Below are 22,467 nucleotides of genomic sequence, written 5' to 3' on the forward strand. Positions count from 1 at the left end.
CTGCACGTGGGAGGAACCCAGGGAACTTCCACGGAGAGTGCAAACAGAAAGCGAGGCAGAAGTGCTAATCACCGCACCGCCTCGCAGGAAATCATTTTTCTCCTTTAGCTAGCCGAAGACCGACCCCTTCCTCTGACCTGCGGTATGACGATGTCAGCCAGAGCGCGTGAGAGTCTGAACAGCTCCAGGGTTTCCTCCAGGCCCAGCGAGGCGTTGTGCTGCGTGTCGTACTTGATGCAGTCGTAGATGTCGGGGATCTTGCTGATGTCGTAGCGTCCGCTCTTCATGCGGAAATCCCTCTCCAGTTTGGACCAGCGCTGCAGCATCAGCTCCAGCGTCTCGCTGTGGTAGAGCTGCAGGTCTGCGGCGAGAGCGCGGCGTTAAGGGCGCGACGAAATATATGACGGCGGGCGAAAAACTCCATCTACCTGAAGATTTGGGGTCCTCCAGCCTCTTCCGGATTTGCGAGGTGAGGCTCTGGATGAGCGCGTACACCTTGTCGCAGGTCTTGACCGGGTTCTGGATGATGTTCATGGAGTTCACCAGCGACAGGCTGCCGGTCGGCGCCAGCTGTAAACCACAGCGGTTTTAGTTTGCCTTGTTTATTAAATTTGAAATCTATACGGGGGGATTATGGTGATCTTGTAGCATGAAAATGAAATGTTAAATTTCTCGCCGCGACCTCCAGCACCGCCGTTTGTTTGGCTTTAACAGCCCTGAGGTGCGCGGAGGTTCAGGAGCAAAACCAGGTAAAATGAATATTTTAAAATTGCAAATATGTATTTTGAAGTGTTCAGTGAAATAAACCTTTTTTTTTTAGCGCGAAATAAAACGATGACGGCACACGGACGGCATTTTCTGTGTTTGCCACAGTGGGATAATTTAAGCTCTGCCTTTTATTTCACATCGGCGTGGAGTATTTTATTTGAACGTGACATTCGACCCGGCCTTTTTCTTTTCTTGGAGTGCAAAATGTTTTTGCTGCATGCAAAAATAGAATTTCTTTTTTTTTCCTCTCTAGCATAAAGGGGGGGGGGGGGTAGATGCAGTGTTGGCTTCAATTTAGAGGTCTAAAGGGTTTTTCGGCTCGTGGTGTTTTCTTTTCCGTGGGAAAATGGCTCGTGAAGCGTCGACGGTTTCCGACCCCTGGCTTAGTCAAAAACCATTTAAAAAAAAAAAAACCTGGCCTGAAGCTGCACAGGCTGAATCGGCAGGATGTCGTTGAGGTTTCTCTGAGGATTCTGCAGGCCTCGCTACCGGACGGTGATTGGGCACCGTGTCGATAACGTTTTACGGATTACACGACAAATTTTAAAATCAGCAGATATAGGCAAAGACAGATAAGATATTAGCAAGGGCGGTGTCAGTAATGGGAGCTGGATAAAGCGCCGTCGGCTATCCTGTCACGGAATACCTTCTGGTAATCGTCCTGTGTAAACTCCTGGTCCTTCTGCATGATCTCGTGCAGCCTGGCCTTCACCCGCTGCTGGCAGTCGGTCAGCGAGTCGCTGTCGCTGTCCAGCAGGCCGTTCATGTTGGCGCTCTTCACCATCTGGACCAGGATGGGCGTCAGCTCCCCTTCCAGGGCCAGCAGGCCCTGCCGAGAAACCCGAGACACGTTGACGGGCCTGAGGGACATTCCTGCGCCGTGCGAATTTACAACCCGTGGGGGGGGGGGGGGGATTCACCGCACGTCCTCGAGGGGTTTCTTTGCGGTCTCGTATCAAATCCATGGCTTTACTTCGATTACAGGGACAGTATTTATCGTAAACGGACGCATTAAATTTCTAATTGAATCATCAACGATGTGGTTGGACCTGCAGAAACACTGAAATCAGACGGATGGGTTATCTCACTGGACTATCCACCTTTTTCTATAAAACTTTATCCTGTCAGTATGACAGAGCTTTACATTAATAAAATTCTGTGCTACCACAACCTCACTACCTCACCCATTCATACCCCAACTCTGCTGTCTTTTTTTATCCTTGCTGGTCCCAGGACATCAAATCATGAATGAATGAATCAGAGAAAGCCAAGTTGAAAAGTTTCAATTTAATTGTCCTAGCTGAAGAACCTTCCAGTCAAATGATGTTGAGATCATTCCTTCATGTATTTCTATAGTATCTTTTTTTCCTCGGTAGGCAATGCAGTTACATTTGTCAGCGACATTCCAGACTGTAGTCCAGAGTTACCTTGGCGAAAGCGGCCGCCGTCATCTGCACCCTGCCTTCGTCCGAGGCGTAGATCTTCAGGTCGTGGCGGTACGTGCTGTGCAGGCGCAGGAGGCCGCAGCCGGGAAAGCCGGCGTAGTCGCCTGAAAGGGGGCACCGCTCGGTGAAAACATCAAAACATGTGGTGCCGCGTTCTCCTCGTGGGCGGGCGGGACATTTAACCAACGAGGAGGTACTACCAGTCGATGCCGGGGTTTCAATTTGGGTGAATTTCAGGGATCGAGATGGTTTGTAAGATTGCACTTGTTTTTGGGGCCCCAAATGAACGGAAATTAGCGTCGATCTAATATCGCTGATGTCGCTTTCTGTAAAGAGTGGAAGCCCCCAAATATCGCAGATCACATCATACTCGCTTCATGCAAATTACTTGACTAGCCGACAAGTCGTCGAGCCATCCAGGGTTGCCATGCCTTACTTGACACCGAACAGGCTCTAGTCCACCTTGCAGCTCCGCCGTAAACCAAATCAACCGCCAGCGGCGGCATCTCCAGAACTCACAGGGGGGAAATGCGTGAGGGTTAGTGCGGTCGCCTCGGCTGCGCCCCGGTTGTGTAAGAGGGGAGACTTCAACACGACACAACCCACTGCAATCTCGGTGTCGGACAGGCCCGAGCGTGTTAAAGAGGACGGGGAAGGCGGGTGGACGTGTGCGAAGGAGCGGCGATACCCACAAACCCTTCTCTTACCACAATCAATTGGGGATTCGCAGCCGAGGGACCGGCGGTTACCAGCTAGTTGCGCAGCGCACGGGGAAAAGAAAAGCACGAGTTAATAGACAGAACCGGGAAAAGACAATGAGAGGCCGCGGCCCTGGGCGACAAGGCAGGACGTCTTTGCACACAAAGGAAGCAGAGAAAGGAAGACGGCCACCTTCAGGGGCCCCACGTGCACTATGAAAGGAACAACAAGCTCTTTAGGGAACATTTGCATAGCTCCCATTTTCACCACGACTCAGGGGACAAAGCGAACGGGAGGGTTTCCACAAAACAGCTCAGGTGTTCCTTTGGTGAAACAGCTCAAAACAATGGGTTAAGAAAGCCAGAGTTAAAGGGCATGGATGTGTTCAGATTTCAATCCCGGATGTGGAAAATGTACAATGGAGAAAGCGAGCGAAGCCAACTAAGATCCGACACCCCGGCTTTCAGAATTTGATTTTTTCGATCGCGTCAGTTCCAAATTCTGATAGTCCGGGGTTTGTCATTCGTGCTTCTGTAACTAGCTGTGGAAGCGGCCGACCAGCGCCCGGCCTCAACAGGAAAGGAAACACAACTGCAGGCTCAAACAAAGCAAGCGAAAGGGGCATTTTAGCTGAAACCACGTCAGACACGGCATGTTTTTTCAAGGTTGACCCGAGACTTGGTTGGGAACTGTTGAGGTTTTGTCAAATGTGAGGGGTTGGTTAACTTCGGCAACGCTCTACTGGGTGTGAAGCTCAGACGACAGCTTCTTTTGGACAGAACAGTTCTAAGAGCTGTCCAGCTTGAATTTGGTCCCAGGAAGCAGCCTCTTCAAGGGGTACATTTCAGCTTAGCCTTCCGACAGGCAGTGAGGGACCACGGTAGGATCTGGGACATGTGCAACACTCAAAAACAAACCACCCAAATAGAAGATGAAGACGACCTGGACACCATGTGAAGAACTCCTATTAACCGTTAGCTAACTCTGCACTTATTCCTGCCAAATTGTTGGTCAGTTGCAGCGTAGCAGGGCAGAGCTTAGACCTCTTTCTCACTCCATTTCTTAACGGCTCTGACCATTTTATCCCAAAAAACATCTGACCAACTCCCACAATAGATTTTAAAAATGGCGCTCCACTGACCACAAGAAGTATCTGGTATCGGGCGTAGCTTATGAGTTCCGCCAATCACCAAGCACTGAGTTCCAGTAGAACCATAAACGAGACCCTGCCTCGAGGTGGGAGCTAAGATGGAGCTGAAGTTCCTGGTTCTGCGGCGGTTTCTGACTGCAAGAAGAAACAGCCTCTTTCCTGAAAAGGTTCTGGAAACCGCAAAAAGCTCCTGCAGTGAGGGGCTATTAATGAACCCTTCACTCCAAGTCTAAAGGCTTACTTTCTCTTCCTTTTAATGTCGTGTTTTTTTTGTTTTTTTTTTTGTTTATTTGTTTTTTTTAAAACCCGCATCAGCGCACGTTACACCCACTTCGTTGGAAAACGCTCCGTAAACACGCCGACATGGGAAAGGGTGGACGTCGCAGAGTCGCTTGGTAAACAGTTACCGGTTTATGGGTAGAACCCCCCGGCCACGTGAGGAATAACCCTGCCCTTGCAATGAGCTCAATGGAGCCTTTCAGCGAACCCCATCTGGCCGTTGGGCGGTTTATTTGTGTTTAAAGCAAATGTTTTTTGTTGTTTGTTTTTTTTTTTTTTTTCTTTGCAGAGAATTCTAAATAATTATAAATGTTACCATTAAAGTAGTCGGATGGTTTCTTAATATAAAAATGCTCATGTCTATCAAAGTCCGTATAAATCAAAATATACAGCTCAGATGAAATCCATCATGAAGTTGGAGATGGTCAGACAGTTCCTCACTCTTATATAAATGTATATTTCTCATAAAGTCCTATCCACTAATAATGAGCTAAGCTGTAATATTATTGGAAATATCATTTAAATGATACCCATTCCTGTGTACAACACGTCAGCTACGTAACATGGACACACACTTCGGGAAGGCGCTTGCGACTGAAGAGGAGTTGTATGCTCCCCCTCTCTGGCGCCCAAGTAGTTTTCGGTTCGCTTGTCAGCGTGGCGTAGGAGGCTGGCTTTCAAAAACTGCGGCCGTCTGGTTACCTTGACCTCCAGGATACATGCAGCGGAAGGCCCGGCCGAGCTCCTCGGCCTGGACGCGGCCAGCAGGCGTGAGCTCCCCTCCCCACTTCAGCACCAGCAGCAGGGACGGGCCGTCCTTCTTGGAATCTGGGCGGACAAAAAGCAGCGCCTTCAAATTCCACTCCCGATCCCACCAGGAGCTACTTTCACTCGATTCTCAGGAAACGGGGGGCCGTTTTCCTAAAATCAGGGCACTGACATCGTACTGTTTGGACTTTCGTCTTTTTCTGAAAAAGGAGAAACGGCACTGCCCTAAGAGCGGGAGGTCTGGACTCAAAGATGGGACTGACTTGTATGCTTCCCATCTGGCCTCGGCCTCGTAGCCACTGCTTCGTGGCAAAGGCGCTACTGTAGATCTGTTTTTTGCTCTGAGGGAACGTTTTCCATCAGAAGCTAGAAAAGGTTCTTTGTTAATGCTGGAAACGTCTGTTTGTTTATCATTTTCATTGGAACTTTGCGGCACGGATAGCATGTCAGTGAACTTTCCGGAAAAGACAGGAGGATCGACTTATATCTCCCAAAGAGGAAGAAAGCTGCTCAGCTTCCATTAACCTGCGGTCACTGTGTATTATGACAGGATTAGTATAATCTCTTTCTCGTGATTTGTCTCACGAACTACCAACACACACACACACACACACACAAACCCGTCCTGTGTGTGTTCCCACCTTCTTCCTCACTGGAGGCCTTCGGTTGTCCGTTGCGCAGGTAAGTTAGCTGGACTTTCCTGTTGATACCTGAGAAGTGACCGTACCTGTTTGGGGCAAACACACAAACATCAGACCAAGCTAACGTTGACATGGAAGAACGGCAGAAAGAAAAAAAGGAAACATGTACATTCACAGAATCTGTTTCTCCTCTAAAAATTATTTATTAATAGAAAAAAAAAAAAAAAAAAAAGGAGAGCAAACTAGCAAAGCGAAGCTTAGCAGCTGGATTACAGATTTTAGTCATGATACACTCGGTCAGCGAGGCAAGCAGCAGAAGCCTCCAATGATTTCGCTCTGTCCGTGTGTGTGTGTGTGTGTGTGTAAATATCATGATTTCAACTATCCCAGTCAGTAAGGGAGTTCTATCCACTTACAAGCTTGCTTCATTTCTACATCCTTAATTTGCTGTCTGCAAATTTTAATTTAATTTGCAAGGAACTGTATGTTTGGGTTTTCAGAAGGTCATTTTTTTCATGCAAATTTTCACGCCATTTCTTTAATTTCAAAACAGCTGAAAAACCAGTCATTTCTTACGCCTTTTGTTCTAATTACTCCCTTGCTTTTGGTCGTTTTCTCTCATCCCGGGGTTGTTTTGGAAAGGTTTGGCAAACAACGTCTTCCCCCGAGTCCCAGAACAGTTCTGTTTCGCAGTTTTCCAGGAGGGACGTAGCTTTATCTGCTGCAGCGGCAGTCGTTCAGTTATTTCTCCTGTGACTACTAAGGCTTTTGTTGTATAATTTCAGCTATTAGCAATTAGCTGTTAGCACCACTGTTATTATTAGTAAGAGATTGTTTGTGCTTGTCCCTACAGCCCTTCTCTCCTCTTCTACCCCATCCGGTCGAGGCAGAAGGCCACCCACATTGAGCTGGGATCTGTCTGAGATGTCCTCCCTGGTAAAAGGCTGTTGTTTCCTCGCGGCGGTCCTCAAACGCTCGCTCGCGTGAGGGAATGTTGGGTTTCTGTCAACCGTCTTGAAGTACTCCACTACTATAAATAAACTATACTACTGGAACCTTCGGCAGCCCCCTTTTCCATATTTATTCATGCACTTTTTCAATGTCACTTTCAACCGGCAATGCATAACTTACCACCTGTACATTTCTGCTTGTTGATTATACTCCCACTTCCTGTTTATAGACTTCTACAGTAAATACAAAAATCTATCGGCGTAAAATATTCATAGCATTATTGGCAATATAACAGACATACTGTTAGGTTTTTTTCATTTCCCCACCTGGCTGGATGCTAAACCGCATTTCTTTGCCCTATACTTGCACATCTGTAATGACAATAAAGTTGAATCTAATCTAAAGAGTGTGGTCGTGTGGCACCATTTAAAGATAGATAAAATCTGACTTGACTTTTTGCTCATGTCTTGGACAGTTTTCACTGATTCAAAATAAATCTTTTAAGTTGACGTTTTAGTCGCAGCAAAGGTGCGACTGGGGAAAGAAAAAATAAATAAAATTCTCGAGACGTCTGTCACATTTTCTAGAACTTCAGAATCAGCCAACGGTTAAAGGGTTTACAGCGTGTGTGTGAGACCCATGACTTCAATGTCACTTCTTATCCTTACACACACACACACACACACTCACACAGACTGTGGGAAGACTCGTGCGGCAGATCCCTGGTCTGGCGGTGTCTCTGAGCACGGTGGCCGTCGGGAGACGGACAAAGATAAAGGACCCAGAACGGGGGAGTTGCTATAAAGAGACGTGGGCTTTGGGGGAAAACCAGTTTGGGTGGAGAGGAGGGACGGTTTTTGTTCCCCGGGTCGGAAACGGTTGACTTGGCTGACGAAAAGCAGGTTTGATGCTCCAACGTTAGAGTGACAGTCACTTCGAATCCCTTTCGGAGACCTTTTCGGTCCCTTTTTGTACGAAAATTGTGAGCGGATATATTTCAGAAGAGACTTTACGTTTAAAACGGGCTTCTTCTCTACATACTTTGGATTAGGGTTAGGGTTACATACCCCTGTTTTTACTATTTTTGAATCAAATGATATTTTCGTGGGTTCCCAGTGGGGCCCGTGGATCCCCCGGGCGTCCCCCATTGTTTTTTCTTCTGTGAATATTAAAGCTATCATTATATCCCGTCAGCGGTCGGCATCTAACCGATATAGTTCGGGATAAATCGTTTGTGTTCATCTTGAAGAGCGATGCTCTACATGGGAAATGTCCTCAGACAGCCGGGTTGCGATAAACAAAACCTGACTTGTTTTGCTATATCATGCAACGTCGGAGCTTGTGAGCTGTTAGTGTGTGACGCGGGGTTTGTCTCAGAGGGGTGGAGGCATCACCGCAAGGTTCCCTGGACCTCCGCTGCGCGCTCACACCTCACCTCCCGTATCTTTCCATGCAGGCCAGCTATCACGCTCGCTCCGTATCTTTGCGTAAGAGGAGGAGATACGAGGCTCCGGTCGGCCAGCGGTCAGAGGGGCATGCACAGCACACGTTTGTTTACACCCTCACACACACACACACACACACACACACACACATTCGAGATTTCTCCATTTGTGTGTGTGTGTGCACGTTTGAGTCCTCTCTGTTAATGGCTGACAAAACGGCTGGATGTTAACCGGATCGCGGCGCTCATGCGGCCGACGCTACCCGTGAGAAAAAATTTGCGAGTCGTCGCGCCCGTTTTTTTTTTTTTTTTTTCCCCCCGGTTTCGCTCATGTTTAGTCCACGCTGCAGATGGAGCGGAAAAGAGCAGGGTGGTGAAACCTCATCCTTTGAAAAGGGTAAAGGGCAGAGGGTGCGTACTGAGTGTCAGTCAAGCTGGATTCCCTTTGGAGAAGAGACGGCGTTGGGGTGGTTGGGTGGGTGGGCAGGAGAAGAGAGGAGAAAAGGAAAGCATTAGAGACAAACCAGGAAGGTGTGTGCGGATGGAAGGGGTCAAAGGTGGAGTTTGTTTTTTTTTTTTTTATTATTTTGTTTGTTTTTGTTTTTTCCCGCGGTGGATCTGGGTGGACCCGCGTGTTTTCGGACGCGACGCGTCACTCACATCTCCAGGACGGTCTTCAGCTGCTCCAGTTTGGACTTCTTCTCCTCGATCTCGCAGTCGTTGTGCTGGCCCAGTTCGATCAGCAGCAGGCGGGCGATGTCCAGCACTTCCTGGAAAAGCAGCTGGCTTGAGTTATCTCTGATTCTCCCAAACACGCCGAATGTTGTTTGGGGCGACCCAGACCGGACAGCAGAAGAGAAAGACGGGCGGCGGCGAAACACACCTGCAACTGTTTTGGCTTCTTCAGCTTTAACTTTCCCGATTTGTAGCCGCCGCACTTCTCGAACAACTCGAAGAATCTGAGCAGAGACATCGCGGCAGTTATTTAATTCCTCTTCCCTCAGCCGCAGGCTGTAGTTAACAGTTAACAGTTAAGACAATTTATATTTCATTGTATTTCTTATTCTTCCTCCTCTCTACTATTATCTATTACTGTAATGTTTTTACTTGAAACTCTGGCACAACAATTTCCTTCGAGATAAATAAAGTTGTTCTCATCTCATCACATCTCATTATCTCCCATCACGTCATCCATGCGCAACGTTTTGTTTAGATATGTCACTGCACGACTTCACATTCGCCATTTTTTTTTCTTCATTCACACCTCATATAGACACATGCAACTTAAACCATTCATTCACACCTCACATCGAGACATACAACCATTCACGCATTGATTTAATCCTCATATTGATATGTGCAACTTTCACTCATTCATAAACATCCCAAATAGACATACAACCACATACATCCATTCAATCCTAATGTATGAGGATGTGTATGTAGCATATGTATATATATATATACATGCAAACTTTACTTGTTTACAAACATTCACACCTCATATAGACATAAAGCTCTTCCTCATATAGACAACCAACTATTCACCCATTCATTCAATCCTCCAGTACATACAACTTATATACAAGGCGTTCATTTTCTTTTATAGCATAACGAACATTGATTATCAATTGGTTTTACATCGCAGCAGCGACCAGTGTATCACAAATAGGCGAATAGTGTTTAAGAGATGATCTCAGCTCTGAGCGAGGAGCTCCTCCTCTACGTGGGAACAGGAAGCACCCGGCTAAACACGCCCCGCCGCTGAATTCTTACAGTGGGTGTCGAACTTCCATTTTCATCTTCTGCTTTGGTGTGCGGTCCCCGTGGCGGATGATGGCGATGACGCAGCGCAGCTCCATCCTGCCGGGGAGCAGGAACAGGAAACCAGATTCAAAACAAGGCGGAGGGTCAATTACTGCGGCATCTGGCCTACGTGAGCGGTGTGGCCTTGCACGGGAAACACATCACTACGTGTGTGTGTGTGATGGATGTCAGTTTGGATTATAGGAAATAATGTATAAAATTCTAAATTATGAAATTATAAATTAAATAATTATTTAAAAAAATTTAAAAAAACTCACTAGCCCAAGCTTACTGTTCTGTATATTTCCTGTGCATCTTGTATTTGCAAGTGTTATTTGCAGTCCTTATGTCCTCTATTGTAAGTCGCTTTGGATAAAAGCGTCTGCCAAATGTAATGTAATGTAAATGTAATGTAAAAAATTCTGCATCCGCCAATCAGACCGCGATGACACGAAAGTATAAAATTTAGAAAAATTCCATCTTTCTTTAAATATAATGACGTTTCCTTCCACAACTGTGGCTTCAAATGTTAGATTTTCAAGGAGTCCCCCCCCCCCCCCAAAAAAAAAGCAGAAATTAAAAAAATGCAGAAGCGGCAGTGGATCACGTGAATACCGACATTGTGCCCGAGGTGGTCGGGACGATGGGGATGTCCTCGGCCTCCATGGGGATGGACCAGGGGATGTGGAACTGGGGCGCTAACTCTCTCATCACCATGTTCCTGGAGGCAAGAACAAGAATGACAACAGTGGATGTCAAACTTACGGTTGCTTTTATTTTGAAAAGGAAAGAACTCATTCAACGCTCATATTGTTAAAAACAACCGTTCAGTTATTCATTCACACCTCATGAGACACACACTCTTCACTCTTACTCGCACGTCATGAGTGTGTCTCTTACCCGAGCACCTTGGCGCAGTCGTCGTAGTATTTCATGGAGTTCTTGACGAAACTGAAGCCGTTGACGTCGCAGACGAAGGAGTGGCCGTTGGCTCGGAGCAGGTCGAAACCGCACACAGTTTGCTGGGTGAAACACACACACACACACACACACACACGCACACTGTACTCCTGTCCAAGAGATTGGTGTAGAATTCAGTTTGAGTTGGAATGACTGGGTTTTGGGAAGATGCTGTTGCGCTACGTCACATTTCACACTCATAAGAACACTTGTGGATATTTTTGAAAAACCTCTTCTCCTCCTCCTGCCCAGCGTGGACTTGCACGAGCCGGAAACCGGGTCTTCGGGTTCTCCCGGGGTTTACCTTGAAGGCCAGGCAGACCTTGCGGGCCACCAGCTTCTCCATGGCGGTCAACATGACGGGGTAGCGAATCTCCTTCCCTTCGCTGTCCCTTTCCACCTTCCCATCCAGCGCAGGGGACTTCCGCGCCTCAGCGTGGGCGTAATCTGGACCCACTGTGTAAACCTGGGCGGTGAGTGCAAACACACACACACACACACACACACACACACAAATCCCGAGAAAATGTCTCAAGAGCTGATTTCTTTCTGGTCCGAACAGAAGGAGTGACTGACAGGCAGCGGTACCTTCACGTCAGTGCCGTCCGTGGGCATGAACTCCTCGTAGATGTAGGATCCTGTCTTCCGTACGCTGCTCTCTGGGGAATAAACACTGCTGCGACTCCCGATCTGCGGCGACGACATACACAGTGTTGGAATAACTGCGGGATCGGCTCCGGCATCCCCCATGAGGATAAGCGGGAGATAATGGATGAATGCAAATACCAAAATAAAATAAGTAATGACTGAAATGATAAGACCTTATGTTCCCGGCAGAGAGCTGCGTTCCTCTAATACAAACCCACTAGCAGTACCTTTTGCTCGCTCTAAGCGATCTCAGGCAAAACTGTTCTCAGTTCTACTACCTCAGTGGTGGAACAAACTTCCGGAAGCAACAAGACTAGCATCATCTCTCTCAACCTTCAAGAAACAGGTAAAAACGTTTCTCTTTCAGGACTTTTTACTGCGCTGATGCCCCAGATCAGGTCGGCAGCAAGTCGGCAACAAAAAAATAAAAAATAAATAACTCACTAACCCAAGCTTACTGTTCTGTATATTTCCTGTGCATCGTGTATTTGAAGGTGTATTTGCAGTCCCTATGTCCTCTATTGTAAGTCGCTTTGGATAAAAGCGTCTGCCAAATGCAATATAATGTAATGTAATGTAATGTAATAAGTAGCCATAAACTGTGTGAGTTTTTGAGTTTCTGGAAAGGCTGTCGTTCCTGACCTTCCTGAAGAGCCTCTGGCTGCCCCCTCCGGCCGACGTCGGGTAGTAGATGTAGACGTTGTGGTCCTCGGCACACACGGGCTTCTCCACGAAAGGTTTGGGGAACACCTCGCCGTTCACCTCCACGTGGTCCTCGCACTCCACCAGGTTGCACTCTGAAGCGGAACAGGTGGTCCAGTCTATTTACAGCTTCGCTAAAGTAAGATCACTTTTCTGTCCGTGTGGAGGACCGACATCTTCATCTTCACTTTTGGTCGTCCCGCTTTCAGCGAAAAAAATGTAAAACGCTGAATTAGCCTGACACGGGGAAACAGCTCTGAAAATGGAGGAAACGGCTCAGAATTGTTTTTTTTTTTAAATACTCCCTTTAAATGGCAATTTAACATGAATTCACAAAAAAACTAAATAAAAATTAAATTTCTTCTTCAGCCAAAATAATCACATTTCTCCTCCTTCTTGCGGTTAGTGCGTGTCAAGGAAAATGGACTACTGGTCGATTCTTTAAATAAAAAAATAAAAAATTAAATTAAAAAAAAAAAAAAAAAAATGAAGTGTGATCATATCACCATCCCATGTTTCCGCGGCGATTGTGAACGAGCGACGGTGGCCGGGCGGCCCTACCTTCGGGGTTGTCGGGGTCTCTGTTCAGCACGGCGTAGCGAGGTAGTTCGATGCCTTCTTCCCGGAGGATACGGTACACTTCCCTCCTGGGAAACGTGTCGGACCGCAGGTAAACGCCATTTCCGTTCCCATATTATTGGTTTAAACATCGTGAGAGTTCGGCCGTACCTGTCTTGAATGAAATACTGCATGTTGAGATCGTTGATGAGCAGCGGGTTCCTGAGCTTGGCGTAATGCACCGCTTTGTCCAAAGGGAAGCCTAAGAAATATATAATTAAATTTAAATTTAAATTAAAAAAAAAAAAAAAAGATAGCCTGGCAGCACTGGAAATAAATTACAGTTAAATAAATTGTCTCAAAATAAATTGGCATTTTCTTTGTTATTCGTCTGTTATTGGTATTTGTTTTCGTATATACGTCACACAAAGTAACAAATCTTTTATTTATTTTACATTTTGTTCCTGTTTGCGTTGCTGCGGGGCAAAGTGAGAAAAACCAATGGGATATTTTAAACTATTTTTAATCTTGACATACTTTGGAGCCAATCCCGGCGAGAGGTCACCTGTCAATCACAGGACCATAAACGGAGATACCGCACTAAACAACGAATTTCTTTTTCCATAATGAAAATAAACAGTCAGATTGTTTCACCAAGATTCCCCTGAATCGTTGAACAAACAAACCGGACCTTTGGAGTGGAAGGAGATGAGGCAGTCGCAGAGGGGCCACCTCTCCACGGGCTCCTCCAGGATCACCTCCTCCGGGAAGATGACCACCTCGATGTAGTCGAACTTGCGCAACCGCTCCAGGATCTGCGTCATGGGCTTGGACTTGGACTTCTTCATCATGGAGCAGATGCCCACCACGATCTGCCGCTCCGACGGCTGGACGGGGAAGGCGCCGCACGTTAGGAAGATGTACGTTCAGGACGGGACACGAGAAAATCCCTTTCTCGATATTCGCGGTTTCTGTTCTGATAACCGGCAGTGACTCAAGGTATCAAAAAGTCAGGACATTTAGGAATATTTTGCTGTGAATGTTATTCGTCTGGCCTGCGCTCTGACACAAAAAAAAAAAAAAAAAAAAGAAGAAAAACTCATCTATCTTATTTGACAGGAAGAAACTGTCTAGCCTCAGGATTGTTTCCTTAAAAAGAAAAAAAAAGGCATTTTTTTTTAAATTAAATTAGTTGAAGATTAATTTCCTGTTGCTGTTACGTAGCAGGGTCTGCTCGAGGGCTCGAGAACCCCGCAAAACCACCCGGGGGTCGTGTTGACTCACGGAAAGCGCTTGGCTTTCACCCCTTTCTGCACTGGAGGACGGCTGAATCATTTATTCGGGCTCCTTTGGGACTGTTTAGTCGGGGGGGGGGGGGGGGGGGGGCTTATCTGAAATATTGAACCGTCAACTTCCCGTGATTTATTTGAAATCCTCCAAATACGCCGATTGTTAAACTTCCCCTCCGGACACACTCTGAAAATACCCTTCCATGAACAATGTCTTTTTTTTTTAAATAAATGTCATGGTTGATTTATGAAGCCTGCCCACCTGCTTTGTGTTCAGCAATAGCTATTTATCTGCGTTAGCTTCTCTGGTAGCACGTAGCCTGACATACCGACTGCGCCGCTACTTTGTCCCCATTGACCTTTGCTCGACTGACATTTTCCATCGTCAGTCTGGATGCAAATCAGCAGCTGTGTGGTCGCCGGATCACGGCTCAACAAGGGCGGCCTTCGGCCTCGACCACAGTGTGATGAGAGACAGAGGGGGCTATGAGGGCATAAAATGATAACAGTAGCAGTAACAGCTACGTGCTAATCAGCTTAAACATTCATAGTCGGGACTGTACCGGTAGCAGGTTTCAGGAGGACACCAGGAACTGGGAGAAAGTGCGACACTCCCCCTTACCGCCGTTACACTGTTTGGTTTCACGGCAACTGTGCATGACCCGAACGGGCCAAAAACTGTGAAACTTAAAGTCCTGCCGGAAAACGGGTAGTTACTAAGGAGAGCGGACCCTTCGCACGGTCTCAAGACAAAGAATGCAGTGAGCAAGTCGGAGAGTGAGACAAAAGCCAAAGAGGAAACCGAGGCTAGACGGCAGCAAAGTCCTTTTATAGCTAAAGACAACACAACCCACAGCCGTTTGTGCCCGGCATTGTTCTCAGCCTTTGCACTTCTGTTCCCACAGTCCAAAAGACATGAAAACAAGAGTTGAAACGAGTTGCTGATGCTACTTTTCCTGATAATATAATAATAAAACACCTTATCTATGGAAAAACTAACAACCGGGTCTCATTTAATGGCTCCAGACGACACCCGGTGTCAATAAAAAGACAAGCAAGACCTCCGACTTCTCGCTCGGAGGCCGAGCACCTGGAACTCACCGACTCGTCCTCCTCTTCCTCCATGTCTTCTTCTCCGAACGTGTCGCGACTCACGCCCGGCTCCATTCGGCCCACGCCGCTCTCTTCATCCTCGCAGCCGACCACAAACTGGGGTATTACGTCTCCCCGCCTCCGGCCTTCCGCCACTCCGGCTCCTGGTCCGCCGTGGCTCTCGGACATCACGGGCCGCCGCGAGTCATGGTGGCCTCAGGTGGCTCCTCCCCGTGGAGTTTGTGCAGAGTCAAGCGGCGATTGTGGCCGATAAGCGAGGAAGATATCCGGTCAACTGTGCTGCTCCCCTGTCGAAACAGCGTCACCTGAGAGTGATAACCGCGGGGCGCTGTTGGGCTTTCCGAGCCGGCAGATAATGCCTACGTGCCTTCACAAGTGCATGTGCATGTGTACATATTCCGCTGAGGTAGAGGAAGGAGAGCCGTGGAGGTCCGGGGAGGAAGCCAAGTAGAAAAGGACTCCTCCTGCGTTGAGGTAGATGAGTCAAGGATGAACCTCCCAGTGTCAGGACAGAGGAGGTCTGGCCCTGAAGGGCAACATGTTCCAGGGTGGAGACGCTTCTTCACAGGGGAAACGCCCCTCCGTCAACTTCTGGTCACCACTGTCCTTGATCTGGAGATACGATGGCGGAAAACAGAAACATGGGAAAGACACTCAGTAGAAGTTGGTTGAAGTGGACACGATAAGATGGAGTTCAGACACAAATAGCAGCAGTGTGATGGAAATAGACGGCATGCTGGCGCTTACGCCTGACAGCGAGAAGGTCCCGGGGTCCATTTAGATGTCCCTATGGAGTCTCCCAAATGTCCAAAAAACATGCAGGAGTTTTTTTGTGAATGAGAAGGTGAACGGTTGTTTGTGTCGATATGAAGTGTGAAAGAGGGAGCAAGAGTTGTATGTCTTTGCGTGAAGTGTGAAGGAGAGAGTGAATGTTGTATGTCTTTATGACGTGAATGAGGGTGCAAATGTTGTATGTCTCGTGCAGTCATGAATTCTTGACTGCGTGAGAAGGAATAAATGAAACGAGCCGCGGCTTGTTTGATTTTTGTTTGCTAGGGAAGGCGAATACAAAATTTGATTTAAAAAAAAAAATTACATAAGTGAACCAAATTTAAGTTTTTACAACCTCTGTAAATATAGGACATTTATGGATATCGTGAATGGGGACGTGATGTTGGTTGATTTGTGAGGAGGAGAGGATACAGAGAAAGGAGAAGGGAGCAACCAAAAGGAATATAAGAACTGTATAACATAAATATATATACAATTTTCAAGATTTGAAAAGTCATTAAATGGAAATGTTGTGAAAATCAGTAGCAAGTTTTAAAGGTCGCAAATCATGTTTATAATAGAGTGGTGATAATACATTAAGAAGGACATCTTCCAAGATGGTATAGCCGACACTACATGCATGCTGAGACGGTAAAAGCAGGATGATTTGGTTTTGATTTGTTTTGTTTTAATTCGCTTCTTTTTCAGTGTTTCAGGAGTCATTTTGGTAAGCGGCGCAAAAAGCTGCGGTTCCTTCTCGTCGTATTCGTTGGGCAAAAGGTGCCGCTGCAGAAGCTCCATCAAAACGTCCACCACCAAGATTTGTGGAGGTTCCATGAATCGCTGCAGATAGCTTCACCTTGTGAGTCCAACTGTGTTGCCATGGGAACGTGAATCATCCCATGGCAACTCGCAGTCAGGTATTTTGCAAGTTATCTTATTTTTACAGATTCTCTCACAGTGGAAAAACTGTAAGGAGAAAACAGATTCAGCAGGGGGTGGCGTTTGGGAAGGGGCTCCCGTCCGATCCACTGTACGCCCCGTGTCCACAAAGATCCATTCTGTGCACTCCGAAAATTTGGTTGGACAGAACTAAAAAGTTGGCAGATGAGCAATGCGACAAGCTACATGAACCTTCCCCTAAAATTGGCGTTAAAAATTGTGAGGTAGTTTGGTCAGTCCTTGCTTTTCTGTCACTTCTGAGTGACCTATAATCTAATATCACTCGGCACAAAGCCCGGGCCGTGAAGTCACTTCCCTTGCTGTGCCTCAGCCGAGCTATATGATGGCGCAGAAATATATATATATATATTCTCTGCTTCATCAGACGGGAGTTGTTTTGCGTCTCGCCGCCGCAGCCCGCTGCCCCTTCAGTGTCCCGATCCTGCCACGAAAACCAGAACAGCTGACCGGAGGGGAAAAGCCTCCGGGAACAGATGGGGAGGATCATGTCAGCACTCAATGCTAGCCTGCGAGCAGACTATGCGAGCCACGCGGTCTTTGAATGACTGCGGCGACTTATTTTTAAGTCATTTCCACTCACGCGTGCGGCTGTCGTTTTTCCATTGATGCCGTTAGCGTTAATTTGACAATTTGGCTACTGCGGCACAGTCGCCGCCTTCATTTCGGGGCTCTTTCGCCAAAACATATCGAATGGACCTCGCACGTGACGCCGGTGCCCAGAAATAACTTTGTCCTCGTGTGACGGTGGATCCGAGTTACGGGCGGCGTCCCGGGCCAGCTATGCTAACCAGAGATAACTCATCCTCGCTATCCTTAGGGGCGATGACAGGCCACACTAAACTAAGTGAAAGCTCCTCTGGCTGGCTTTGGGTCGGACAACACTAACAGAGATAACGTGCACATAAATACCCGCAGCCGCTGTAAATCGGCAGCTTTGAGCCGGTTGGCTCCCCGAGAACGTGGCCTTGCGGCACCGGTGTGATATAACTAGTGCCGTGTTACCAGGAAAACAGCGGAATCGGTATGCAAATACTTTAAATCATGCAAATTCCAATTTCTATCATAGATGAGATTGTGACCGTAGCAGCTCCAACAAGGCTAACTTTCAGGTAGAGTGGACACTTACTAATACTGCTAACTTGAGCCAACAATGCAGATCTTTTTCTACAAGAAAAACATTTTTCACTAAATCCTGATGGTGGTTCCTGAGGGGTTCAGACCCTGACTAGTCAGGATACCGGTTTGTTTTGCCATTTTAAAATCAACTCCGCCATTTGATTTGTGCAAATGTTATGTGATGCGCAAATCAGCAGGAGGCATTGTCCAAAAAAGAAAACAAAGGTGAAAAAAATTGGTTTATTTTGGCTTGGTTTGGGCAGTTCTGGTTGAGTCATAAACCAGCAGGTCTTGCAAAAGTCTTTGAGAACAAGTTGGCTGCTACGCTGCCGGGGTATCATACACCAGTGCACAGCATCATTCAGTAAATTATTCAAACTCAGGATACTCTGCTCAGCGTGATCCTGGTCAGCACGACACAGGGAGGTTTTAAATTGATGCAACTGAAAAAAATTCCGTATGAAATCAATTTTTAAAATTTTTCCTAGTCCAACATATGTGTAAGTGTATCAAATTCAGCCTTGTGCCATCTATCAAACTAATTCCAGCTTGCTGGCTGAGCCTGCTTCCTGGTCTCCATGGAGACCGCCATTAGGCGCCCATTCCGCTGGGATTGTGAAAGAACATCTGCCTGTTGAACACGGCCACGATATCTGGTCAGGACCGCGTGTCGACCGCACGATGTACTTCCTGTATAACAACGCTGGCCACGTCAAACCCTGGCAGTAGCTTAACTTTACGGTGATTTGGTTATTCATCAATTTCATCCAGCTATCCATCCGTATGTCTAGCTAATTGATGAAATTTGGTTGTCTGGGTTACCAGGATTAAGACGTTACCAGGGTAAACAACTGCCAAATATCTACAGGAAGTTCTCTTACGTTCTCTTACTCACCTCGGACTGCGAGCTCAAGATGGCATCAAGTAACTCTACTGTATTTTTCACAATATAAGGCACACTTAAAATCCTTACATTTTCTCAAAAATCATCTGTATTCTTATTGTGCTAACTGACCTCAAACCAATTCTATGTGGTACACTGTGCTGAAAAATCTGTCAAAATGTTTCAGCGCAACTTTGGTAAATGACAACGCCGCTCCGCCTGATTGGTTGTTCGGACGGTTCCCACCTGACACACGGATGTCAAATAAAAGTCTGATGATGGAATACATCGCTGTTCCAGCCTCACACGAACTTCAGGTTTTCGCTATCGCTGGCAGCCATAAACCAATCAGAGAACGGTACGTAGTACACTTACCTCCGCCACGTTTCGTAATACCAGTATGTATTGTGCTTCAACATAATATCACTGTACATTTGTGTGTATGAGGACCCCCAAAAATGGCACCTGTTAAGAGACATGCTTACAGAGCGGAATTCAAACTCAAGGCTATCAGTAAGGCAATAGATCACGGGAATAGAGCAGCCGCCAAAGAATTCAACATTAACGACTCAATGGTACAGAAGTGTAGGAAGCGAGCAGATGAACGGCACCAAACAGACCAAACAGGGTTTCCGAGGGAACAAAGCAAGATGACCACAAAATCCAACATTGGTAATTAACATTGGGCACCTTTTAAGGTGAGCTTTATGAATGAAAATAGGCTCGTTCATTGATATCGAGCCTTATAATGCGGTGCGCCTTATAGTCCGCAAAATACAGTACTTGTATGTGCAAGATTCATCCATTCACCCTCAAACGCCTACGGTGGCAGAGCTGCCCTGCGAGGCACTAACCGGGACATCGGGAGCAACTTGGGATCCGTTGACTCGCCTAACACTTCGCGGGAGCCGGGCACCGAGCAACAGCCGCCGTGACAATCGAGAAGATTTCTTTTTTTTTTAAAAGTTTCAAGTTCGAACACCTCCGAGATCGCAGAGCGTGTCATATCGGCTGATTCATCCGACGGACCCAAGCACTGGTTGTTCCTGGACACTGGGTAAACAACTGCTGTCCGTGTGGTATTAAAAATAAGTAGCTTGTGTAATCGTGGATCGCAATTAGTCACCTTTAAAAGCTTGAATGGTTTTCCACAAAAATATGAAAAACTGGAGTGAGCCAGACAGTGGTGTTCCAAGCCGCCTGGCTGTTCGCCTTGACATAGAACATTGCAAAACAGAAAACATCCCCCCCATCACCGATGAGTCACCCCCGACCTTCCCCACCGACGGGGCCGGAGATCGACGTCGCGGCTTCTATAAAAGCGGCTTTTAACCTTTGAGACCGACTGTCGGGAGGGGAGCGCGGGGCGTTTTTATGAGCGGCGGTTCGCGTCGCCCGCTCCCGTTGAACAGGCAGGTTAACGGCCAAGAAGAACCAAATTGTAAGTCAAAGAGTGTGTTTGAACATTTATTAATGATTTTTTTTTTTCTTTTAAACACACAAACTCAGGTCTGTTGTTTCAAAGAAAACAAATGCAGACCGAAGGCTGATTACATTTCAGAATCACATTGTTTTTTAAGCAGAGGACAGCCCTGCGCTCCATCACGTAAAAAAAATATGGACTTATTTTCAAGCTTTCAGTCTTTCGACTCCTGTGCTTTGTCACGTTGACGCGTTCCGGATTTCTCCATCTGTGATTCTATTCAGATCATTCTCTTGTCCTTGCAGCAGTTGCTCTCTCAGCCTGTCTCTGCACAATTTTAGTGTTTTCTTCTTTTACCTTCTGCAAAGACTAGGCCTCTGCATGAGCGGCCGACAACTTGCGCTATCAAAGTATCTACGACACATGTGTCAAACGCAATGCCCGCGGGCTAAATGTGTCCCACCACGTCATTTTATGTGGACCGCGAGAACATCTTAAAAAGTCGTCAAATGCGTGCATTGACCATAAACTACAGTTCCAACAATTCACGCTGATCACGTTACTCGCAAAGGGACGGCATACCGCCATTAGATGCAGTGTATCAACATCGATGCCTTTTTCAACAAGTGGAATTGAGAACTACAAATGATCCCGAAATGTCCGGGAAGAGACAAGTTGATGCAGATGGAAGGCTGTTTCAAGAAAGATGGGAAGGCGAATACATGTTTGTGCTTCAAGGAGAAAAAGCGATATGTCTTTTGTGGTACGAGACGGCAGCGGTTGTCCAAGAGTACAATCTACGTCGGCATTCTGACACCAAACACGGAGCTAAGTATGCTAAAGTTAGCCTTCCAGAACAACAAATTGTCCACGAATTAAAAGCCAAACTGTAACGGCAGCAGAATGTGTTCACGAAAGCCGCATCCAAAAACACTGCAGCAGTGAAACAGGCTTTCAACATCAATGAATTTTACATACATGCAAAATGCATAGGTAACATTTTGGATTTGAATGAGCAACAAATTCAGAGTTATTTAAAATTGAGGAGCAGTTACATTTATTTTACATTACATTCAGTTACATTTAGTTACATTTATACTGTTACCGTTACTGATCTTCGACGTGCAAACAGCTGATTTATAACCCAAGCTGTTAATTATTAGATTCGGTAAATCCAAGATTGGAGCTCAGGCCCCTAAACATGGCCTGGTTCTGGGGAGATAACGGGCAGGTTGAGGTCGTCAGGGTTTAACCGGCAGGCCCTAACACTTTTCTAGGTCAGTAAGGTGGCAATAAATGAAAAAATGATCAACTAGACTTCAAATCTGTGGAAAATCAACCTTAGAATTGCCTCGCTGAAGAATCAAGAATCAAGTATTGGTGGTTGAGCCATCAGCAGAAGGTTCCACTCCGGTGTTCCATCAAAATCAGAGAATACTTTCCTTTAAAATAATGTAGAAATGATATAGAAAAAAAGAAAAAATATTACAAAATCACATTTAAAAAAAAAAAAAAAAATCAACCAAACATATTCTCAAATATATGATTAAAAAATCCAAAATAATTTCTCTGAACAATAAACCATAATTTTATTTATTTTATATCAAGATAAATATCTCTATCTATACATAACTATCACAAAGCTCAGTGAGGCGGAGAGTCAGGGATCAGAGGTTGAACGTCATAAATCATAACAGGTTGTTCAAGACAAAGAAGTCAGTAAACAGAGAGTCTGGATGTTCTATTAAAAGATTTAGTACTTAACTGGCAGAATATTAATCATGGAATTAAATAAGTTCCTCCCAACAGGCTGCTGGACATTTTTTACGTCACTAGAAATTTAGAAATCACTACTGCCGTCATTCAGATCACTTAGTTTCAATTCAGGGATGTTTTGCTCCATTTATGAACATTTAATCATAATTCCTAGCGAATTTGAAATAGACATATCATCACTTTGAATTTCTTCCCAGTTGTAATTCAGTTTCCCATTCTTAATCATCGCTTCTACAGAGTTTTAATTCTGTCATTTTAAACATCCTTACTTATTGCTCACTTATTATTATCAACATGTGAGGTGCTTGTTAGTG

At 46.1% G+C, this 22,467-nt stretch overlaps 1 protein-coding gene across 9 annotated transcripts in view; it reads right to left on the reverse strand.

Annotated features, from left to right (window-relative positions):
- ppip5k1b (diphosphoinositol pentakisphosphate kinase 1b) overlaps positions 1–22,467 on the reverse strand; it is a 45,638-nt gene that overhangs the window by 16,886 nt on the left and 6,285 nt on the right. For 8 of the 9 annotated variants that reach the window (XR_015106345.1, XM_086149162.1, XM_086149159.1 and 5 more), the window contains exons 2-19: positions 15,210–15,833; positions 13,511–13,706; positions 12,991–13,081; positions 12,823–12,908; positions 12,202–12,356; positions 11,500–11,601; positions 11,216–11,377; positions 10,852–10,973; positions 10,571–10,672; positions 9,922–10,008; positions 9,029–9,104; positions 8,806–8,915; positions 5,751–5,836; positions 5,044–5,169; positions 2,196–2,317; positions 1,415–1,597; positions 429–570; positions 138–361 (exon numbers count right to left, since the gene is read on the reverse strand). Coding sequence is in view for 8 of the 9 variants with exons in the window: in XM_086149162.1 (XP_086005288.1) it covers positions 138–361; positions 429–570; positions 1,415–1,597; positions 2,196–2,317; positions 5,044–5,169; positions 5,751–5,836; positions 8,806–8,915; positions 9,029–9,104; positions 9,922–10,008; positions 10,571–10,672; positions 10,852–10,973; positions 11,216–11,377; positions 11,500–11,601; positions 12,202–12,356; positions 12,823–12,908; positions 12,991–13,081; positions 13,511–13,706; positions 15,210–15,389 (2,352 nt within the window). In the remaining variant the exon portion in view is untranslated. Of the gene's footprint in view, positions 1–137; positions 362–428; positions 571–1,414; positions 1,598–2,195; positions 2,318–2,920; positions 2,966–5,043; positions 5,170–5,750; positions 5,837–8,805; positions 8,916–9,028; positions 9,105–9,921; positions 10,009–10,570; positions 10,673–10,851; positions 10,974–11,215; positions 11,378–11,499; positions 11,602–12,201; positions 12,357–12,822; positions 12,909–12,990; positions 13,082–13,510; positions 13,707–15,209; positions 15,834–22,467 lie in introns of all 9 variants that reach the window. The other variant, XM_086149156.1, reaches the window with a different exon arrangement.

The sequence above is a fragment of the Fistularia commersonii genome, chromosome 7 (genome assembly GCF_037954325.1).
Source record: "Fistularia commersonii isolate RoL2024-O1a breed Wild chromosome 7, RoL_Fcom_v1.0, whole genome shotgun sequence".
Lineage (NCBI taxonomy): Eukaryota > Metazoa > Chordata > Actinopteri > Syngnathiformes > Fistulariidae > Fistularia > Fistularia commersonii.